The sequence below is a fragment of the Phoxinus phoxinus genome (genome assembly GCF_949152265.1).
Source record: "Phoxinus phoxinus genome assembly, chromosome: 4".
In the NCBI taxonomy this organism is placed as follows: Eukaryota; Metazoa; Chordata; class Actinopteri; order Cypriniformes; family Leuciscidae; genus Phoxinus; species Phoxinus phoxinus.
This window is the reverse complement of record NC_136879.1, coordinates 13,578,732-13,602,006: the sequence shown is the minus strand read 5'-3', so window position 1 is coordinate 13,602,006 and position 23,275 is coordinate 13,578,732. Positions and strand designations below refer to the sequence as shown.

General features: G+C 39.0%; 1 protein-coding gene across 1 annotated transcript in view; it reads left to right on the top strand.

The window, feature by feature from the left end:
• Positions 1 to 37: 37 nt before the first annotated feature.
• mre11a (MRE11 homolog A, double strand break repair nuclease) overlaps positions 38 to 23,275 on the top strand; it is a 78,070-nt gene continuing 54,832 nt past the window's right edge. Inside the window, exons 1-11 of the mRNA XM_079609002.1 lie at positions 38 to 143; positions 418 to 463; positions 810 to 942; positions 1,826 to 1,986; positions 2,605 to 2,692; positions 4,364 to 4,505; positions 14,977 to 15,091; positions 17,354 to 17,539; positions 19,758 to 19,929; positions 20,420 to 20,500; positions 20,618 to 20,747. Coding sequence (XP_079465128.1) covers positions 441 to 463; positions 810 to 942; positions 1,826 to 1,986; positions 2,605 to 2,692; positions 4,364 to 4,505; positions 14,977 to 15,091; positions 17,354 to 17,539; positions 19,758 to 19,929; positions 20,420 to 20,500; positions 20,618 to 20,747 — 1,231 coding nt within the window. The 5' untranslated portion in view covers positions 38 to 143; positions 418 to 440. The remainder of the gene's footprint in view (positions 144 to 417; positions 464 to 809; positions 943 to 1,825; positions 1,987 to 2,604; positions 2,693 to 4,363; positions 4,506 to 14,976; positions 15,092 to 17,353; positions 17,540 to 19,757; positions 19,930 to 20,419; positions 20,501 to 20,617; positions 20,748 to 23,275) is intronic.

Here is a 23,275-nt window from a genome sequence, read left to right as displayed (position 1 = left end):
GAATGAATAAACTACATTTCCCAGAATTCAAAAAACCTTCCCGCGAGCGTAAGCGTGTATGACTTCTTGTTCCGCGGTGGGAGGAGGAGATTGCTTGCATGTGAACGATTGTCTTGTGAGGAACAGTTGAAGTCCTTTGATAGGTAAAGTTATTTTTCTTTTGCTTTAATTTGTTAATGAACAAATCCTATCTAAAACACTTTGCAGCAGCTTTGTTTAGTAAAGTTTTTATAATCAAATCTGCTCTTCTGTGCATGTTTAGGAGCCGACTATGGCATGCATATATTACCCAGTTTGTAAATTCTCTCTGCATAAGCATATAGGTATACTAACTAAATCTGTAGATCAACATCATAAACATATTTAGATCTGTCTTTTGTTTCCCTATTTCGTCATCATCATCATCATCATGTTCAGTGTGTTAGTGCAGTTCTCTCAGTATGACATCAGCTGGAAACACCATGTGAGTACATTTATTTTGTAAAAAATTATTTTTGTAAACTTTTGTTTAGTTATACCTAGAAAAATAACAGGGATAAACTGGTTGGTTGATTGACAAGTGATTGTGACACTTAAATTCAGCTAGCTTTGTTCACATAATGGCTCAAAAGTAAATTAAAATGTCTGGAACCACAAAAACTTTAGGTCTGATGATTGCGATTTAAGTTTTTATTCCTACATCTCTAAACCTGTATAGTTTATTGTAGCTGTCGTGACACTACACTTCATTTACAAGACCCTTTTAATAGTTTTCTGTGTCAGTGTTCCTCTTGAATGTTGTAATGTTTTTTTTGTGTGTGTTTTTGTAGTGATGATGAGGACACATTCAAGATCCTCATTGCCACTGACATTCACCTTGGTTATCTAGAGAAGGATGCCATCAGAGGAAATGACACGTTTGTGACCTTTGACGAGATCATGAAACAAGCTGTGCAAAATGAGGTGGGACTTAAATAATGGGTACATATCGTTTGAGACTTTGAGGTGATTCTATATTAATGACATCATTTATATGAAATAGTAAAAAGGTGCACTCCTTTTACAAAAATCACCCATTACCAATATTCAGAATCTAAAGCCCCTTTCACACAGACCGTTAATGCCACAGAACTGCTATCTTGCCTTCTGTGTGAACACAAACATGTTCCAGGATTGATCCCAGGATGGGGACCTAGTAACATTGCTGGGATCAGTCCCAGAACGTGAATTAACCCGCAATATTGCTAAATACCCAATTATTCATAGCAACAGAAAAATACACCAGGATAACCCGGCTTGTCATGACTCCACTGCTTCAGAGCGGTTATAGTTAATGATATGCTAAAGCCCGTCTGCACGTTGATCTGATACAAGGTTCAAGGTTGAACTGGTTACAAGATATTTTGTGACGTCAGAAACACCAGCGATTTCAAACCGTGTTTTTGAGACTGTTTGGTTCACTGGACTTTTAAGATGAAAATATGTTTTAGCAATGGTGTTGACATATACATTTACATATGGTTTGTCTTAAAGCATATTAAAAACACCACACAGACATATAAACAACATTAAAACTTGATTTCCACCACAGGGTGACTTTAAAGTCTCCACTAACGAGTTGAATCAGGTGTGTTTGATTAGGCAGACAGACTCCAGGACCAGGGTTGTGTTGGTGAAATTCAAATTCAATAATTTTTTTGGAATAAATAAATAAAATCTCAATTCTGATTCATAGATGCCTCTCTGCACAGATGCATGTATCTGTATAATGTGCAGTATACACTCTATGCTTTTTCTCCTTCAACTGAAATTTGTTTTTCATAGTGCTTCTCTCTTTTGCTCTCAGGTTGACTTTGTTTTGCTGGGTGGGGATCTGTTCCATGACAATAAACCATCCCGCAAAACTATGCATAGCTGCATGGAGGTGATGAGGAAGTATTGCATGGGTGACCGGCCAATCGTCTTTGAAATCATCAGTGATCAGAGTGTCAATTTCAGCCACAGCAAGTAAGACTCAAGCTTTTTTGGTATCTTGGTCAGAAACATTGCTTACTTAAATCTTGACGTGCAAGTCTATTCTTTTTTTCTTTTCACCTTATTGTAGGCATAGCTCAACCCAAATGAAAATTGTCATTCATTATTGAATGTCACGTGTATGTGGCATTGTTTTAGATGTGGAGGTGAGAGTGGGCTAGGTATGCTTTGGGGAGGGAAATATTATATTTTGACAGTCGTAGTCAATTTGAACTGTCGTTGTATGGCACTAACTACATAAAGCAAGTCCAAAAATGTGGATTTGACAGACAAGGACATACAATAAAATGAGATATTTTAAGAATGTTTTTCAGCAATGAAAGTCAATGGAGTACATAAGTTTCGAGCTCCAAATGTTGCGAGCAAGTTGTAAGTTATGCATTGGAGAAACTATGGCTCAAGCACATTAAGCAGCACAAACAGCCTCTGTCATGTCAACCAAGCCTCAAATAAATGATCAGAATTTTCATTTAAAGTTTGATGAATGATGACAGTTTGTTTAGTGTAAAATACTCCCCTAATGTAATGCACAGAGATGCAAAAATGTCCACATACACACAGACACATGATGTCCTTTTGTTATTTTGTCAGGTTTCCATGGGTGAACTACTTGGACAATAATCTCAACATTTCCATCCCTGTCTTCAGTGTGCATGGTAACCATGATGACCCAACTGGGGTAAGAGAATACATCAATTTATTAGTTCACTAAAATTGTCATATTGGGTTTTTAATGGGTAGTGTGTGCACATAGAGAGTAATGCAGCCCCAGGCGTGCTTACGGACAGCCCAGAGTCCATGTCCATGAACTGTCTGTTGCATATTGCACATACAACTTGAAATTAATTTTGTTGGGAAATGCAGCTGCTAACATGTTAACCGATATTTAGTTCTTACCTATGTCAATTTTCACAAATTCCCATTATCAATCGTCATTTAAATTAACAATCAATTAATCGATTAATCGTTAGCCTTAATACTGCATATGCGTCTGCTGCAGTGATGGCCAACAGTGTGACAGGTCGGCAAATCCTGCTCAAAACGCGATGTTCCTCACCAAATGAATGAGAATGGGTTTTAATCTAAATAAAGGGCTAGTAGGATTGTAAAATGTTTCGATGTTATTGATCATTTAATTCAATTAATTATTTAATAATCAAATATATTGACTAATACAACGTGTCACCAACGCCGCCTCAGATACGTGCAGGTGTGTGACTGCGGACGTGCTCTCCCTGAACACCGCACTGAAGACGGCAACTAAACCCAATGCATTCACAACGATTTAATACAATGTAATATGTCAGTCCCAAATTATTAATCGTTATTATTAGTCGTGCATTTCTGATTGAGCTGCGCGCGCTGAATGAATAGGCTACCGTTAAACTGGAGCACTACGAATTATTTCTGCACAAAATGACGTGAATGCACAAGTGAACTTGAACTAAGTTACGTGCCATTCATTCAGAATGATCATGTTGTGGACGCGCTCTTCCTGGAGCAACGCGACACGGCAACTAAACTCAAATAATGCACAGTGTTTTATTACAATATTGTTCTCTTTATAATGTTATGTAATATTGACAGTAATAATATGACAGTCCTCCCAATAGTCATTGTTAGTCGCGCAGTGCCGTTTGAGCTGCGCTGAAGCTGATCACGCGCACTACAATGTTAATTCAAGGGATGCATCCAATATAAGATAAATCAGATATAGATAGGCATACACAAAATAAACACAACATTACAACTTACATTTGCACAAAACAAAACAAAAGGCTGCGAATGAACACGCAAACTTATAGTCATAATGAAGGTGTAAAATGGTCCCAAACAAAACGCGCTGGCTTTGTTTCGCGGTTGAGCAGCGCGCACGCGCATGAACCTGCTTAATCCATGATCGAGAAGTTGTATTAATTAAATGTATTATCGACAATTAATCGATCGTCGATTAATCGTTGACATCCCTAATTGGCACCGATAGTTGCTATGTGGATCTAGCAGTTATTGAGGAAAATCAACGGTAATAGTTTGTATTGTAATACTTTTTATTTGCTCATGATCCTCCGTGCTCAGTCACTAGAGTCTTCTACATGTCTGCAGTACAGGCTTTTGGTTATACAGTGTAACATTGTGGTAAAGTAGATCTTAAAGTCCCCCGTAGTCAATCATTTTATCCCTTAAAACTCATCTTTGATCATCAAAATGTAATGTAAACGAATCAACCACAGAAAAATGAAGTTAGGCAGACCTTAAAACAGTATGAGGACTTCTGATTCTCAGCTGTAGAAAGTAATTGCCAATCTTATTTTTTTTAGTTTTTGTGTTTGGCTTTGTGTGTGTGTTCCAGGCTGATGGTCTATGTGCTATAGACCTCTTGAGCTGCGCTGGTCTGGTCAATCATTTTGGCCGCAGTCATTCAGTGGAGAAACTTGAGGTCAGTCCAGTTCTTCTGCAGAAAGGAGACACCAGGATTGCACTCTATGGCATTGGTGAGTTTAATATTCAGCAATGGGGTGTAAGTTACATAAAAGTTATTTATCTACACATTCTATACAAATAGAAATAAAACAAACATTGGGAATATACAGATGTGGCCATTGAGAATGCACATCAAAGGGAAAAGGATCCTGTGATTGCATGCAGTAACACGCAGGACCACAAGGCATGCTCTGGCACAGTAAACGTGTGATCAGTGGGGGAAGTCATGCTTCTTTCTTAGAGCGCTTACTGCGGTCTGACTGGTGTTACACGCTATTCTGCCATACACCGATTACATTACTTGCCCACCGCTGCACCTCTCCCAAAGTCGTTTTGCTTTTTTAGAGAAAAAACATTTAGTTCAGGTAGACAACGGATGCTACAATTATAATCTAAAAGCTCTGCTCTATAAAGCACGAGCTACAGAGTCGCAGCAGGAGTCAGATTTCACTTAATCATGTGACGAGAGTAAGGAGAGATGATGGTAGAGGATTTGGTGTCAAAGTGAAAAGTAAAAGCAAGCACAACAAATCCTCATTGACTTCTTTTCTTGTGAAATGTGCGAATTCGAATATTCAAAATATTTCAAAACCCCCTGCGTACTGATACCGCCACACTCCCTGATGTCCACAAATTATATGCAGTGACCTGAATTTCATTTTGGAAAAAGGTGGGAATTCCCCTTAGTCCCCTTATCCGGGGAATGAAGAAAAAACGATTCACCTTTTGTTTTCCCGGGTCTGTTTGGACCCATGGAACGTAAGCTTGTAAAACAATCAATCAAAACAACTTGACATTTTTCAACTAAAACCAAAATCTTTCTGATCAGTAAATTCTCATTAACGAGTGAATGGTAACATTCAAAACGAATTTTTTTGCGGGTTTTTACTTCATTTACCCCTTTTCATTCATTTTAAAATTAAGAAATTCTTTGAAATTTACAGCATAAAAAAACAGGGTTATGCAAGAAAAAATATATTTTTATTATTATCAGTTATTATATATCATTATATGAAATTTATAAGAACATATAATAATCTCAGTGTGTGGGAGCGGCTTTGTTCACAGTAAATTATGATGCACACAAACTCAGATGTGCATTTGAAAATGCTGGGGCGTAGGGCTGAACGATACATCGAATTTTCATCGTCATCGCGATATGAACTCCCGCGATGAACACATCGCAACAGACAGCCTGACACGATGAATAATGCCTGGCTCAGATTAGCACTAACTTACACGTTTTTGACTCCTAAAAATCGTGGACAAGAAACATGTCAGACAACACGTTGCTTTCCGACCAGTCATCGCGTGCCGTCACACACACACATTCACTCGCAAACATTCACTCACGCACGCACGCAGACACACACACACACACATAATCTCACACGCTCACTGGCGCACACACTCACGTCTCGCCTCACTCACATATTCAACCCGTCGTGGAGGACCGTTAAATAATTAAACATGCTATAGTCTTTCTGTCGTGAAGCATCGAAGACGCGACGTAGGTTGTCGCCCACTATGACACACTATACGAGATGAAACGATCGAATCTTGCGTCCGGACGCCCGTTGTCGTTATTACGAATCTCCACGACACCCATACGTCAAACGGATCGTCCCAAAATCGTGTAGCCTATTCTGAACCAGGCAGGTAATAAACGTTTGACCTATCACGCAAAGAACCTATTAAAGCACTAAGACATGGGAACAGTAAGTTAACAATCACATTTATCGCAAGTCATATCGTCATCGCAATATTAAACAATGTTATCGCACATCGCAGCTTTTCCTCATATCGTGCAGCCCTACTGGGGCGCTACGATTACTTTTTCACATTCGGTCATTTACTGCTGTAATTTTACACATTTTTATGATGCATCCTAATATATACAGATGGGTCGAAGTCTGGAGATCATGTTCAGCTGGCTTTGTGGTCAACTTGTGGTCAACTTTGTGGTCAACTGTACAGAAAAAGTACAGATTCCTCAGTATAGTTCCGTTTTCACTGCAGAATTTCACTGCCTTGAAATTTCCTATTAATGACAGATTTAAAAGCCTGTCCTCAGACTCTGGCATCTTCTAAATATGAACACCGAGCATTTGTGGAAATTTTTAATAGTTTGCGGTCCTTGGAGGCACAGAATTTTAAAGTATTTTTTCAAGTTCAAGTGTTTTTTTATTGTCGTTCAGTCATATACAGTTACAGTACACTACGAAACGGGACAACGTTTCTCCAGGACCATGTTGCTTCATAAAAACAACATAAAACAATCACAAAAATCACATGAGACTACACAGACTAGAAAGAAGTTGCACGTTCAAACTTCAAACGTGCAATACAATAGATTCATTTTAAAAAACAGGACAATAGGCACAGTAAAAGACAGAGCAGCGTGAACTCGACAATCGACTACTTTGGACTTCGACCGAAAACAGGATGTAAATACAGGTATTTGCGCTGGCTGAAATAACATCATTTTTATGAATATCTTTCACATCTACTGCAGTCAGATTCACCGTGTTCACTCTGAAGGAATCACTCAACATGGCTAGGCACTTGTAATGAAACATCAAGGATGTTAAGAGGCTAAAAGCAGGTTTAAAACTTGCCCCATTGAAGTCAACAGGGTGCAAATTTTAAAAAGAGGATAACACTGTGTAGGCAACACTGATTTTTGTCGTTGTTCTCTGTATTGACTCCAAATTTACTAAAAAAATTTTTTTACATAAAAATGTTAAAATTGACCGGAGTTCTCCTTTAAGGTTTTTTTTACCATTTCTGAACAAGCTTACGATAAGGCAATACACAACAAGTTTACAATATATGTTAAAGTTTTCTTTTAGTTGAAAACATTAAACAATAGGCCAATGTGTATTCGAAAAAATATAAAGAACAAAAGCATTTAAGCTCAAGCAGCGCAAACGGAAAAAACGCCTAATAAAGCAGACTCGAGTCAGCATATGATTATCGTGCTTATATTGTTTCACGTTTATGTTGAGAAAAACAATATCCACATGCTCGTGTGAGAAAACTCGCTGTGATGACAGACGTTTCAGCGACACAAAGATAACTGTTCTAAGTTCGTCATGGGGCCCCCGTATGGATTTGGCTGACGAGTGAGAGACGGGTCCTTCCTATCAATCACTTGTTCACCAGATCCACGTGTCCAGCATTCCTTGCATGATGATAAATATGTCGAGAAATTACTCGAGGTGGTAACTTGCGCGATGGCCAGATTACAACTAGACTGGCCACGCGGACAAGAGACCCCTAAACGATCCAAGTTAGAAGGTGGGTTTCTGTCTGGTGGCCAAGGGGAAGGGACCACAAAAACAGTCTCTCCCCTTCTTCGAGGACCTCCATGACGAATTAACCCATTCATGGAGGAAACCTTCTACTTCTCGTGTCTTTGTGCCTTCAACCTCTACAAGTCAAGTCAAGTCATCTTCATTTATATAGCGCTTTTAACAATGTAGATTGTTTCAAAGCTGCTTTACAGAGATAAACGTATGATTTAGGGTAACAGATTGTTTTGGCTTTATAGCGGTTCTTGAATAATGTTATTTTCCAGTTAAAGTTAGTTTTGATTGATTCACTTCTGTCGAAAGGATAATTTGTTATTAAATTAGAGACCGCTAAGACGACACCGTTCTCTCTACACAGACTTTAAACGCGAACCTGTGATAAACACTGCTCACGTGCGCATCAAGAATTAATTCTATAGTTATGTGTGTTTGAATATATGTGCGCATGTTTGTAATTCTCTACAAACCAAGCCTTAAACTACTTGTTCTGCCTATAAATTTGATACAGAATTTTATTTTATTTTATCACTACGGGGGAGATACGCAAATTTTCCACAACGCTTTATCTGTAGAGTGGTAAAGGGATCCTCCACAGGGAGAGAATAGTTGGCACTTCAGCACTGCGTTGTCATCGGGTCCAGGCGAAGGTCCTTCGTCAGATCTGGATATGGTCTGGATCCGGCAGGTTGCGGGAAAACCTCGGGATAAACAAAGACACTAAAATTAGCGGAAATGCCATTCTTCTTATGATGTAACGAGTACATCAGGATTTATGGGAAGTGTTCCCGGTCCCGGCTGTTCTAAACTATGCAGCCTAACATTGAGTTATAGAAGTCTATAATGTATTATGTGAATGCTAGGTCAAAGAGATGTGTCTTTAATCTACCTTTGAACTGACAGAGTGTGTCTGCTTCCCGGACAATGGTAGGAAGACTGTTCCAAAGTTTTGGTGCTAAATAGGAAAAGGATCTACCGCCAGCAGTCGATTTTGATATTCTAGGTATTATTAACTGGCCAGAATTTTGAGATCGCAGTAGACGTGAAGGACTATAATGCGTTAAGAGCTCGCTCAAGTACTGCGGAGCTAAACCATTTAGTGCTTTGTAAGTAATCAGCAATATTTAAAAATGTATACGATGTTTAATAGGCAGCCAATGCAGGGTTGACAGAACGGGGCTAATATGGTCATACTTCCTGTTTCTGGTAAGAACTCGAGCTGCTGCGTTTTGAACTAGCTGTAGTTTGTTCGTTAAGCGTGCAGGGCAACCACCCATTAGAGCATTACAATAATCTAGCCTTGAGGTCATGAACGCATGAACTAATTGTTCCTAGGGATGTCAATTTTCACAAATTCCCACGATCGATCGTCGTTTAAATTAACGATCGATTAATCGTTAGCCTTAATACTAAAATATGTGTCTGCTGCAGTGATGGCCAACAGCGTGCCAGGGTCGGCAAACCCTGCTCAAAACGCGATGTTCCTCACCAAATGAATGAGAATGGGTTTTAATCTAAATAAAGGGCTAGTAGGATTGTAAAATGTTTCGATGTTATTGATCATTTAATTAAATTAATTATTTAATAATCAAATATAATTACAACGCGTCACCACCGCCGCCTCAGATACGTGCAGGTGTGTGAATGTTGTGGACGTGCTCTCCTAGAACAACACACTGAAGACGGCAACTAAACCCAATGCATTCACAACGATTTAATACAAAAGTGTTCTCATGTTATGTAATATGTAATATGTCAATTATTAATCATTATTATTAGTCGTGCATTTCTGTTTGAGCTGCGCGCGCTGAATGAATAGGCTACCGTTAAACTGGAGCACTTTGTTTGCTAGCGCGTTGTTTAACTCAAAAGAAACGCATCCTATATGAGATTAATCAGATATATTCAAAATAAACATAATATTACAAATTATTTCTGCACAAAATGACACGAATGCACAAGTGAACTTGAACTAAGTTACGTGCCATTCATTCAGAATGATCATGTTGTGGATGCGCTCTTCCTGGAGCAACGCGACACGGCAACTAAACTCAAATAATGCACAGTGTTTTATTACAATATTGTTCTCTTTATAATGTTATGTAATATGACAGTCCTCCCAATAGTCATTGTTAGTCGCGCAATGCCGTTTGAGCTGCGCTGAAGCTGATCACGCTTTTCTACAACGTTAATTCAAGGGATGCATCCAATATAAGATAAATCAGATATAGATAGGCATACACAAAATAAACACAACATTACAACTTACATTTGCACAAAACAAAACAAAACAAAAGGCTGCAAATAAACACGCAAACTTATAGTCATAATGAAGGTGTAAAATGGTCCCAAACAAAACGCGCTGCCTTTGTTTCGTGGCTGAGCAGCGCGCACGCGCATGAACCTGCTTCATCGATGATCGAGAAGTTGTATCGATTAAATGTATTATCGACAATTAATCGATCGTCGATTAATCGTTGACATCCCTAATTGTTCCGCATTTGTCAATGAGAGCATATGGCGTAATTTAGATATATTTTTAAGATGGAAAAATGCGGTTTTACAGATACTAGACACGTGACTTTCAAATAAAAGATTGGTATCAAAGAGCACACTCAGGTTCCTAACCGACGACGAAGAATTAACAGAGCAGCCATCAAGTGTTAGACAGTATTCTAGGTTATTACGTGTGGAAGTTTTTTGTCCAATAATTAGAATCTCTGTTTTTTCTGAATTCAGTAGTAGGAAATTACTAGTCATCCAATTTTTTATATCAGGTATGCATTCCGTTAATTTTGTGAATTTTTGTTAGGTTTTGAAGAAATATACAGCTGAGTATCGTCGGCATAACAGTGAAAGCTAATTCCATGTTTCCTAATGATATCTCCTAAGGGTAGCATGTACAGAGTGAACCGCAGCGGTCCCCGTACTGAGCGTTGTGGTTTGCCATACTGAACTTGTGATTGACAAGACATCTCTTCATTTACTGCTACAAACTGATAACGGTCAGATAAGTATGATTTAAACCATGCTAGTGCAATTCCACTAATGCCACTGCAATTCCACTGCACACCATGGCGTAGCGTGCGGGTGGTACCATCGACGAGGAGTCATTCATGGAGCTTCGTCGGGCCACAGATCTGTCTCTCCGTGCGACCAAGCAAACGGCCCGTGCTATCGGCCGTTCTTTGTCTGCTTTGGTTGGCACGGAGAGGCACCTGTGGCTAAACCTCACAGGCATCAAGGATAAGGATCATGTATTCCTACTTGATGCCCCGGGCTCACCTTCCGGCCTGTTTGGCGACTCGGTTAACACAGTCGTCACCAGGTTTTGGGAGGTGGAAAAACACGAGGTGCAATTTCTTCCTCGCCCCACTCAGGGGCAGGGACCGTCGGGGGGACACAGTCCCTCCCTGGTTCTTCAAAAAGACAGGCACAAAATCAGAGTGTGGCGATGTACATAGACAGCTGGCTAATACTAGCACAATCGCAAGAGCTGGCACTTTAATACAGAAATATTGTGTTCCCTCATCTAGTTTCTCTAGGGTTGAGACTCAACGCCAAAAAAGTGTTCTCTCTCCTGCCCAGAAAACGACTTATTTGGGGATCGTATAGGATTCGATCACGATGTGGGCACACATCGCTCGAATCGAGACCATTCAGCATACCTAAAGTCAGCAAAGTCAGGCTAGGCCAAGATTGCACTGTTTGTAAGTATCAGGGAATGGTAGGTCTCATAGCTTCAGCGTCCACAGTGATACCTTTGGGCTTGTTGCACATGAGACCGTTCCAGTTGTGGCTCAAAGCCAGGAGATTTCATCCAAGGGCCAATCCCCAATAGCAAATAAGGGTTACGTGCCGTAGGCTTCATACCCTCTCTATGTGGCTCAGACCCTGGTTCCTCGCCTTGGGTCCCACTCTAGGGGCGCCTTGTCGTCGCAGACTGCTAACGACAGACACCTCGCTGTTGGGCTAAGGGAGCGGTCTTGAAGGGGTCACAAACTGGCTTTTTAATTTTTTTTATATTGTTGTCTGAGGTCAATTTATGATGTTCGCTTCGTTTTTACATACAAAAACATCCAAATGAATAAGTAATAGGCTATTTACTACCCTGGTTTTGAGCCTAGCTCCCGGTTTATTAGGGGTGGTTAATCTGTCTGATTTCCCGATTCGATTCGATTACGATTATTGAAGTCCCGATTCGATTACAGTCGATTTTCGATTATCAACGATTCTCGATTATTGATTTTCCATTTCACAACAGTAAATTCACTACAGTAAAAATCACAACAATAACAAATTATAACAAACTTCAACATATTCTGAATCTCTATTAACATAAAATACGGATGTCCACGCATCACGTTACAGCTATCCTACCCGCTTTCTTCAGTGATTCCATGACTTCGGTTTTGGTCTTGTTGTAGAGTGTGGGGATCGCTGTGTCTGTAAAATATCTCAGAGATGGGACGTTGTATCTCGGCTCCAAAGTGTGCAACATATAGCGCGAAAGCCCTGGTTCTCAACGACTGGATGCAAATCCTTGGCAATAAAAGTTGCTATTGATTATGTAATGCGCTTTGCCCTTTCCGAGCCGGGTGGAAGCTTTGACAATATTGTTTCCACGCTTCAGAGTTCGGTCTTTTGCGTTCCGTCAATATTACGTTATTATCGATTTTCAAAAAAAAAAAAAAAAAAATTTTTTTTTTTGAAAATAGATTTTTGCCATTTGTGAATCGATTCAGAATTGTCCACGTCCGCATCGCGATGCATCTAAGAATCGATTTTTTTCCCCACCCCTACGGTTTATATGGGCGTGCCACATTAAAGACTTGGAAGTAAACGCCCACTGCTATGATTGGCTGTGTGCCCTGTGATGTTAAATTCAGTGTGTCTTTTTGACAAGCTACATCCATCATAGTTGGACCCTTCTGTGACTGGTTAGACACGTACACATAATCAATAGATATCAAATGATCAGTAACAATGTAATACTATCAGATTTGATAAAAAAAAAAAAAAAAAAAAAATTACTCGCATAAGTGTGTTGCACCATTCCTGTCGGATGGTGCAACACTAGAAGGCATAGCACCGTTTTTTTATCTTAATCGGTCTGCAAATCCAGTCTCGACCGACAAAACAATCCACGGTGAAATGAAGGGAACAAACGCGCAATCTTTTACCCATGTCAGCTGGAACCAACTGAGGGACACTGGGCTTTCACCTGAGGTTGTTGAGACCAGGTTGAATCATTGATCAAAAAATCCCAACCCAAATATGGTGAATTTTAAGTAACATCAAACCTCACCGATGCTTGCGTCATGATATTAAGTTGCATGACACAGAAGAACCAGTGGGGTTTTATGCAATTGACATGACATTTTTTCCATGACATTTTTTTTTTTTACATGAGTTTTGATCGGATGTCAGAAGTTTCACTTACCAGAAAATAATTTTCTACATTTAGACAGTTCTATTCACAAGCAAATGATCACACTTCAGATCCCTCTAGGAATATTTTTTGGGTATGGTTGTGTGTTCTCTACATTTCTTAGCATATTATTTTGACCTTAAAAGGGTGTTAAAGGGGTGGTTTACTGCTTTTATTCTTTGCATGATTGTATTTATGGGGTGCAATATAACATGTCTTTGTTTTTTGTTTTGTTTTTTAAGACTTATTTTTCATAAATTTGACCTTTATTGTAAGCCGCTTTCTCCTCTGTCATTTGAACGACCGGTTGACTTCCTGATTCTATGAAACCACTCCCTCAGAAACAGGCAATGGACTCAGATTGGTTAGTTGGGCCGGTGCGTTGTAATTGGCTAAACTGCGCAGTGCACGTTGTCCGGAAACTTCACGCCCATCACCTTTACGGGTGAAAGTTGCATGTGCTCTGGTCAAATGTAAATAATGGTTTCAATACTGCCGTACAGTTTGAGCCAGAGTCAGACCCAGAAAGCGGCAATGACGAGAGTCAAGCAGAACCTCCCCAAACACAGCTCTATACAAAACGTTTCTGAATGGTACATTTTTTTTAATTATTATTCTATTCTACTATTATTATATAATAATTTCGATACGCTGTTACTTGAAAATGCCACTGCTGACACTTGTTAGCTTTTGAGATACGGGTTTCTCCTGATTAAACATTTAATATAACTGAATAAATGACTGAGTAATACCGCAGCTGAAGTTTGCTGTTGCGATTACATATAATTTTTTTTTAAAACTTTATACACGTTGGTCTTATACACAAAATAGCATCGAACTAACTGGCTACTATAAACAAACAGCTTTGGCATTGGTTTACGTTCTTGATCAAATCGAAACATTACTTCATAAAGTATACATGGAAAATACATTTACAAAATTAGTACATAATTACAAATTGCAGGTTCAAAATGTTTGTACGCGTTTGTCATAGACACACGAAATAGCATAATTAAGCGGCTACTAACGCGAGCGCTGGCATTTGTTTACGTCCCTGATAAAACTAAAACATTACGTCTGAAATTATACATGCAAACATTTAAAATTATTAAGTCTTACTTACAGGTTGTGGCCCAATAACGGCTGCCTCTGGGTTTAAAGTTGGAACTGCTTCATGTTTTCGTAACAGTTTCTTGTTTAATCCGGCATTGAATTCGTGGAGATTCTGGAAGCTGTCTTCCGTAAAATGCGTAGCACAGAGAGCTATACGATTGTAATTTTCAGGAACATAATAAAACAGAAATTGTAGCCATTGTTGACGAACTACAGCGTCCATAGGAAGCCCGAACACCGAAGACATGACAGCTGGGTGAAAATAACACACTTTCGATGTTATGGCTACAGCTCTCCACTATAATTCTTCCTCTTCCACAACGCCGCAGAAATATGGCCACGCCCCATTTTTTGCATATTCCGGAGGGAGGGTTGATGTAAATGTATGGGTTAGCTACGTATAAAACCCGGGAAGTATCTCGTTGTAGTCCCATTCGAGTCGTTTTTGTAGGCATTAAACTTCCTGATTTTTAAAAGACGATATCTCTGCTTACGTTGAACTTTCAGCGCAGCAACTTTGCAGATACTGTTCATGCACCAACAGCAACATTACACACTATTTAAAATGAAAAAAGTGAAATCGCAATCAACCACCCCTTTAAAATTGAAAGTGTATTGTACTTTCAGGTTCCATTCCAGATGAGAGACTCTACCGGATGTTCGTCAATAACCAGGTGACAATGCTTCGGCCACGAGAGGATGAAGATGGCTGGTTCAATTTGTTTGTCATCCATCAAAACAGGTTTGGGAACCCATTTGTGTTTTACATTCTCTTTTAAGTATTATTATTAGTTATTTAAGGCATAAAAACAGTACATCTAAGCGACTACAAACGTGGTGGAATGGTCCCATATCCTACCCATTCCTCAAGCATTAATGCATATCTCTATCTGAGAATAGGTGGTGCTAATATTCATATTTACATCTTCTATTTCCTTATACCTTTCAAATCGTATTGGCTAAAGTATTTTTCCTTCTGATTCCTTGAAGTCTGAAGAAACATTGTCCATGTTTAATTTCATCTTTGTATGTTTGCAAAAAAAAAATTGGAATGTAAAACCTAAGGATCCTCTTGATAAAATGAAATAAGCCAATTATTTTCTGGGGGCTCATCTATATCTTCTAAAAACAAAGTCCATGAAACTTGATACAAGAAGACAACAGGACATTCTGAGAATGCAAACTTTACAAATTTTACAAATACAAATTATTATTTGTATAGTAGGGCTGTCAATGTTAATGATTTAACGCATGCATTTAATTCAAAATCCTTAAATGGATAGTTCACTTTAAAATTAAAATTCTGTCATCATTTACTCACCCTCAAGTTGTTTCAAACCTGTATTAATTTATTTATTTTTTTCTGCTGAACACAAAGAAAGATATTTTGAAGGATGTCAGTAACCAAACAGTAGACTGTACCCATTGACTTCCATAGTATTTTTTTTTCCTACAATGGAAGTCAATGGGTACGGTCTACTGTTTGGTTAACGACATTCTTCAAAATATCTTCCTTTGTGTTCAGCAGAAGAAATAAATTAATACAGGTTTGAAACAACTTGAGGGTGAGTAAATGATGACAGAATTTTAAAGTGAACTATCCCTTTAACATGTTAAAATAATTTAACGCAAATAAATTACTGAAGCACCTGAAATTGAGTCATTAATGTAATTTACGTCACGTAGTTAGATGAATTAGAAGTCAGGAGGTTATCACACTGAGCATCTACAATATATTTATTTTACATGGTCCATAATGTGTAATTGACCTGTGTATTTTCAGCTGGAGATCTAGACGGTTGACTGATGAATCAGTCGTATCATTTTGTTTAGCCCAATAATTGTGTTAAAAACAATCAATTTTACTGGGTTAATAGTGGTTATCTTAAAGGACAAGTTCTGTATTTTACACTTAAAGCCCTGTTTTCAGATCGTTTCTGATGAAATAGAACAGTTAAGATTAAAATTTGGACACATGCTGCTGGCCCGAGAATTTTCTGTTTCTTTCGCCTAAACACTTATTATAGTGTTTTTTTAAAGGTCGGTCAGTAAAGACGTGTTGAAAAATTTTTTTTTATTATTTTTTGATTGTTACCCAATTTTAACCAGTTAAAGGAGAACTCCGGTCAATTTTAACATTGAGCTCAATTTTTAGTAAATTTGGAGTGCTGTCAATACAGAGAACAACGACAAAAATCGGTGTTGCCTACACCGTGTTATCCTCTTTTTAAAATTTGCACCCTATTGACTTGAATGGGGCAAGTTTTAAACCTGCTTTTAGCCTCTTAACATCCTTAATGTTTCATTACAAGTGCCCAGCCATGTTGCTGGATTCCTTCAGAGTGAACACGAGTGAATCTGACTGCAGTAGATGTGAAAGACATGAATAAAAATGATGTTATATCAGCCAGCGCACATACCTGTATTTAGTTCCTGTTTTCGGTCGAAGTCCAAAGTAGTCGATTGTCGAGTTGAAGCGCATAGGTTTAGTTACTTAGATCACGCGCGTGAACTCGACAATCGACTACTTTGGACTTCGACCGAAAACAGGAACTAAATACAGGTATGTGCGCTGGCTGATATAACATCATTTTTATTCATATCTTTCACATCTACTGCAGTCAGATTCACTCGTGTTCACTCTGAAGGAATCACTCAACATGGCTGGGCACTTAATGAAACATTAAGGATGTTAAGAGGCTAAAAGCAGGTTTAAAACATGCCCCATTCAAGTCAATAGGGTGCAAATTTTAAAAAGAGGATAACACAGTGTAGGCAACACCGATTTTTGTCGTTGTTCTCTGTATTGACAGCACTCCAAATTTACTAACAATTGAGCTCAATGTTAAAATTGACCGGAGTTCTCCTTTAATGATGCCAAAATATGCACACCTATTTTCAGTACATCGTCAAAACTTGCTACATTTGGACAGTGGAACAATCTGAGTACAAATGCCTAATTTAATCAATTTGAAAACTTGTTTTTAATTGTGTATTTTTGCAGGAGTAAGCATGGGGCGACTAACTACATCCCGGAACAGTTTTTGGATGATTTCCTGGATTTGGTGGTGTGGGGTCATGAGCATGAGTGTAAAATTAATCCAGTCCGTAACGAACAACAGCTCTTCTACGTCACACAGCCTGGCAGCTCCGTCATTACCTCACTGTCACCAGGAGAAGCAGTTAAAAAGTATGTGTGCCTGCACTCATATACACATACAGTTCTTCTGCTATTGAATGATTCTGAATGGTCAGTTGGTCAGTTTCAGATGCTCTTGCATAGAAGTTGTGCTGCTGTAGAGAGCGTGCAGAACACCATTTTATTTGTTGCCTCTGTTTAAAAAAAAATCCCACACTTTAGATTGGGCCAGATATTTTTGTCAAATTGATTGATTTTCAGCATGCCCGTGAGCCATCATTAGGGAACATAAACAGCGTGACTAATATCTAATAATTTACGCAATCAGCGTACTTTTCCTTTTTCACTATCTGATGATCTTCTCTGCTCACTCTGGGGTACATCTGTGTCGGGGTGCACAATATATGTCGAATCAATATCGTTATCGCGATATAACGTTGCCCGATATTATATCGAAAGTCTGGCGATAATTTTGCGATATTTTGTTTATTATGCGTCTGACATGCACCTCTCGAAAAATACACGTCGCTTGGTAGCGTTGCATTTCCCCTGACTCCTGGTTCTCCTTCTCCATAAACAACATGCAATCAAGGAGAGGGCTAACTTTTCATGCTACAGATTTCCCACAGTGGTCAGAAAGAAGACACTTTGTTTCTCTCAATATGACTCTAGTCGCTACTCGCTCCAAAACTAATCGCCGTCACTCTCTCACTTCTCCCTCGCTCTGCCACACAGTCCCCACACACACACACACACTTGCCGGCTCGACGCACACACTAGCGCACAAGTATAAACATCAGCCCACCTGGCCGCTTCATGTGTTTTCTCAGATCGGATAGCTCTCTGATTTATCAAAACGATTCCATGTACACCTGGTCACATAAATGTGTTTTTGCAAAACGGATATAAATCCTATCTTCAATTCCTGCGCTATATGCAGATTTAATGGAGTGCACGTCACCGAAAGCAACAGTTATGAGCTGCATTTTATTGATAGTCAGCTAAAATTTCGAAATCAAAGACCGCAATAAGAGAGAGTGGCAACAGCCCTGGTAAAATCATTCAATTTCTTTACTTTTAATAAAGATGATTGTGTGTTACTGCGACTTACTTTCACTTTGATTTTCGCGAATCAATAATGGAGTGAATAACATCGATGGAGTAAATCATATAGTTTGCACGTTGGCTTGATGAATAGATGCTCAGCTTCGGTGATGCGTGCTGCTGTAGCGTCGTCATATCTGGCTATAACATGACATATAGCCTATAACACGCTCTCACACATAAAATTTTTAGCATTTTTGTTTGGAGTAAAATTTACATGTGGTTTCAACAACCAGATGCACTTGTCCAGTTTCGTCTGGAATGCGGCCCAGACCTCCAGAAGTGGTTCGACCCATCGGAATTGAAATATCGAAATTAATATAGATATCGCAATATTCATTATCGATATCGCAATATCACATTTTGTCAATATCGTGCACCCCTACATCTGTGCCTACCTGCAGTCATAAATGCAGTTTCCCCTGACAAAGTTTGCATACGATATGTTGATCATTTTAGTTCAAGTAATTGCAAACTTCACCTAGAGGCAGACAGTGCCATTCTGTCATCAAATACAATCAACTTGTTTCCACGCTGCACAGCTACACTTGATGCCTTTAGATTTATCATGGATTCGCTGTATTAACGGCCATCAAAGCAACATTTAGTGAAATTCAAGTTGTATATTTGGCGGTGGCAAGAAATTTCCTTATGCTGTCATGATTACAATTTATGAACATCATTTTGACCTGTTTTCTTTTTGATTAAAATAAATAGTTCACTTTTTCTTTCTTTTTTTGAAGAGCACAAAATAATTTGCGAATCTACACTCAACGCTTTCCATATAATGACAGTTTAAATACCGTAATAATAGTCTATAACTTTTGTAATAAATTTTAACTCTTCTGAATTAATATGATAACTTAAGGAGTGGAACAGACCTAAATTCTATTAGTTATCAAAAATAACCTTCCCTTCCACCAATGTCAGAAATCCTATTCATGTCCGCATTCAGATTTAATAAGTTCCGTTGGTTTCATTAATTCTCACTCGCCACATGCTCCAGTTTTTAAATGCTGAATCGAGAACAAAATTTGAGAACAGCTGTGGAGTGTACTTATTTGATACTTTAATGCCCTTTATTGGTCCTGAATGTGTCAGTTTATTTCAGTGTATTTCAAGTTTAAGTAAGATTAAGTTTTTGTTGTCTCTGGGTTTTCCACAGGCACATTGGCTTGTTGAGAGTGAAAGGGAAAAAAATGAATCTTCAGAAAATTCCATTACAGACCGTCAGGCAGTTCTTCATTCAGGATGTAACGCTCTCAGATCACCCTGAACTTTTCAGCCCAGAGCAACCCAACGTCATGCTCAAAGTCATGGCTTACTGCCAGGAGAAGGTACAGATGCCCACAGACACACACGGGCAACTGATGTTGAGAGATTATGTCGAAATTTACATTTATCAGACACATTTATCCAAAGCAACTAACATTTTTCTTCCCTATTGTGAGTACATTTAAGTGAAATTACTTGATTTTGTCCATCGGGAATTGATTGGGATTGTCATCCTCAATGTGATTGCCAACAAAACTGAACAGCAAAAATATTGTTTTACCGAGGTTACATCAAAGCCTACTTATGAATTTTGCTTTTAGGTTCATTTTAAAGGGTTAGCAGCATGACATTTTCATTTAGCTTTTTTTTTTTTTTTTTTTTCATTTACAGACACTTGAAGCATTTCTGACTTTAGTTATAAAACTACATGCTAGTACAAAGATGCTGGTTAGTCACTGAGGTGTGTAGCAAGAGACAGTGAGTGTAAAAGTTCACACAGGAATAACTGGACATTGCTTTTTTTCTTCTTTTTTTACCCTTTTGTTCTTTTAGGTTGAAGAGATGCTTGAAGAGGCAGAGAGAGAGAGACTTGGAAATCCCCTTACTCCTGAGAAACCTCTCATCAGGCTACGAGTATGTATCAGTCACACACCCTCTCATTGTCTGGATTTACTGTTTATTTTCTCAGTTCATGAAATACTGGGAGAAATACAATACATCTTTCTCTTTCATGTGCCTCTCTCTCTCCAGGTGGATTATAGTGGGGGTTTTGAAGTCTTTAACACTATGCGCTTTAGTCAGAAATTTGTAGATCGAGTGGCAAATCCCAAAGACATCTTGCATTTCATCAGACACAGAGAGGCCAAAGACAACATTAAAGGCAAGTCACACACATCACTAACTCTTTATAATAAGTAGTAATAAAGTACTTGCAAATAATTTGCAAACTATTAGTTTCATAGTTAATATATTAATAGAAATTATATGCAAATAGTGAGTTCCTCATTCATTCATACTGTAATTGACAGTTATTATTGTTTGATTAACTCAATATATAATGTATATATATAAATAAGAGACCACTTAATTTTTTCTTAAATCAGCATGTCTACATGTATGGCAGCCATTCCATTCCAGTGTCTGTTGAATTCCAACACAGGCACACCTCATTCTGCTTAAAGGGATACTTCACCTCTGTAAAGATGAATGTGTATTTAAAATGGGTCATTTATGTAGTAGAAATGTGAAATTATTTTTGAATTTGGAGCCTTCTAGACTGAAAAAAGCCATAAAATGTATTTGTGGCTCATGTGGATGAAAGACAACAACTCCCAGAATGCACTTGCTTCGCTGCCCAACGAGGCCACGCCTACCGGTAAGAGAGCGCAGTTAAACAACAAGGCTAGGCTACTAGTGAGTCTCCGTGACAAGTCTGCCCGGGATTTCAAGATCGCCAAAAATGTCCGGGATTCGGCTTTAGCGTTCTACAGTCGCCATTCATCATGTTTACTGCGGCGAGCAGGACGAGACTGGCGGCCGCGGGAGAACGACGCGAGGCCGGTGGGGTGATTACTGATGAGCTGCTCCTGTGAGACGCACCGGTCACGTATCTCACGGAGGAGCGGGAATTTTCTTAGCAATGTTAAAACGCACATCAACCGTTCACTTGTTTAGCGTTCATGTAAACACTACATTCAGATTCACCAATCGGAATGAATTCAGTTAGATTGAAACAAAAGGTGAGCATATAAACAATGAATGGCAACTGTAGAAAGCAAAAGCCGAATCCGGACATTTTGGACGATCTCGACGGCCGGACATGTCCAGGAAAAAGAGGATGGTAACCCCTACTACTCCGCTTTCTCCACAGAACAAGAGCCTGTTAGCTTAGCTTCCAAATAAAGATGGCGGACACTATTTGTACATTCTGTGAGTGAGATCCCTCCCTCTATGGGCCGGTAGAAAACATGCGGATCTAGCGCCTTCTACTGGCTGTAGTTTTTAGCCTCTGGCCAAAAAATCCTCTGACGCAAAATGGCGATTTTTTTGCATCATCAAAGGATTTTGTTTTATTACAAAAAATACATAATCTCTCTCGTCTCGGGGGAACATGAGGGAGGGAAGCACGGTAATTTGAAAATACTACAGGTTTTCTACTGATACAAAGCTTAATGCTAAATCCTGAAGTATCCCTTTAATGAAGTACTGAGTCTTAAGCCAGATATTTATATATTTTTGCTGTAGTGTGTCAGTAGGAAATATCAGTTTACATTTCTAAACATTCCTTTTGCCATTAATTAAATGGCCATCAGTTTAAAATAACCATGGTAAGGAAGTGTGTTGTCAAAGGTATCGACTCGGGTATGTGACGATACCAGCATTTTAAGCGCTGATGAGCGGATTCTTAAACACCTGATTGGCGATTGGGTTCACACGCTCAACATAATGTCTGTGATTGGCCACAATGATCAACGCATTCAAATACATTTTATTTGTATAGTGCTTTTTTTTATTTTGTAAAAAAAGCATTTTTACCGAAATTCCTAATGTTACTAATATTAGTACATTATAGTTCACGATTAGCTGGGGTGCTAGAATATTTTGCATTTGGCAACAATACAGGGTTGCCAACTATCACGCATCTGGCGTGACACTCACGCTTTCAGCATCAATCGCTCTCACACTCACGCAAGAAATGTCATGGCAAAATCCATTTTTCTCCCCTCTCAATCCGTTAATTTTCTGTTGATGACTAGACTAGACCACAGCGTATTAATGACAGGAGAGGAGCTCACAGCTGTAACATCTGCCTACAACGTTTTCACTGCAGTATTCTCTGATCGTTGATTCTCTGAAAACCTTGCACCTGATACGTCAGTTGCGTGTGAAAAGTTCAGAGAAAGTTCGGAGCATAGGTTCGGAGTCGGAGACCACTGATGCACGTTTGAAAGTTTGGATGACAATCAAGGTAAGCAGATAATAAAATGGTGTGCCTTGTCAGTTGTCACTACAGGCGTAGCCTTACCTAATCAGTCTATGTGCCGAGAGTACAGACTTCAACTATAGTTGCAAACGTTGTCTGACGTGCGTTATGTGGGCTAGCTAATTGCTCAATAAAAATAGGCTCATGGTACAAATTACGTTTATGTTAGAAGAGCTTGGTGAAATATTTAAAAAGAAATTATCAAAGTTTGTCCAGATTGTTTTGAGCCTGCCACACTCAAATAGGGATGCTGAGCGAACCTTTTCAGTTATTGGCCTAAACAAGACTGACACCAGGAACAGACTGTCACTTGATGGCACCCTGTCATCAATCATGACTATGAAAATGAGCAGCCTTGAACCCTGCTTCAGATACGAGCTCCTGCAGAGGTCATGAAGCAGGCCAAACTGCCACTGTGGCATACA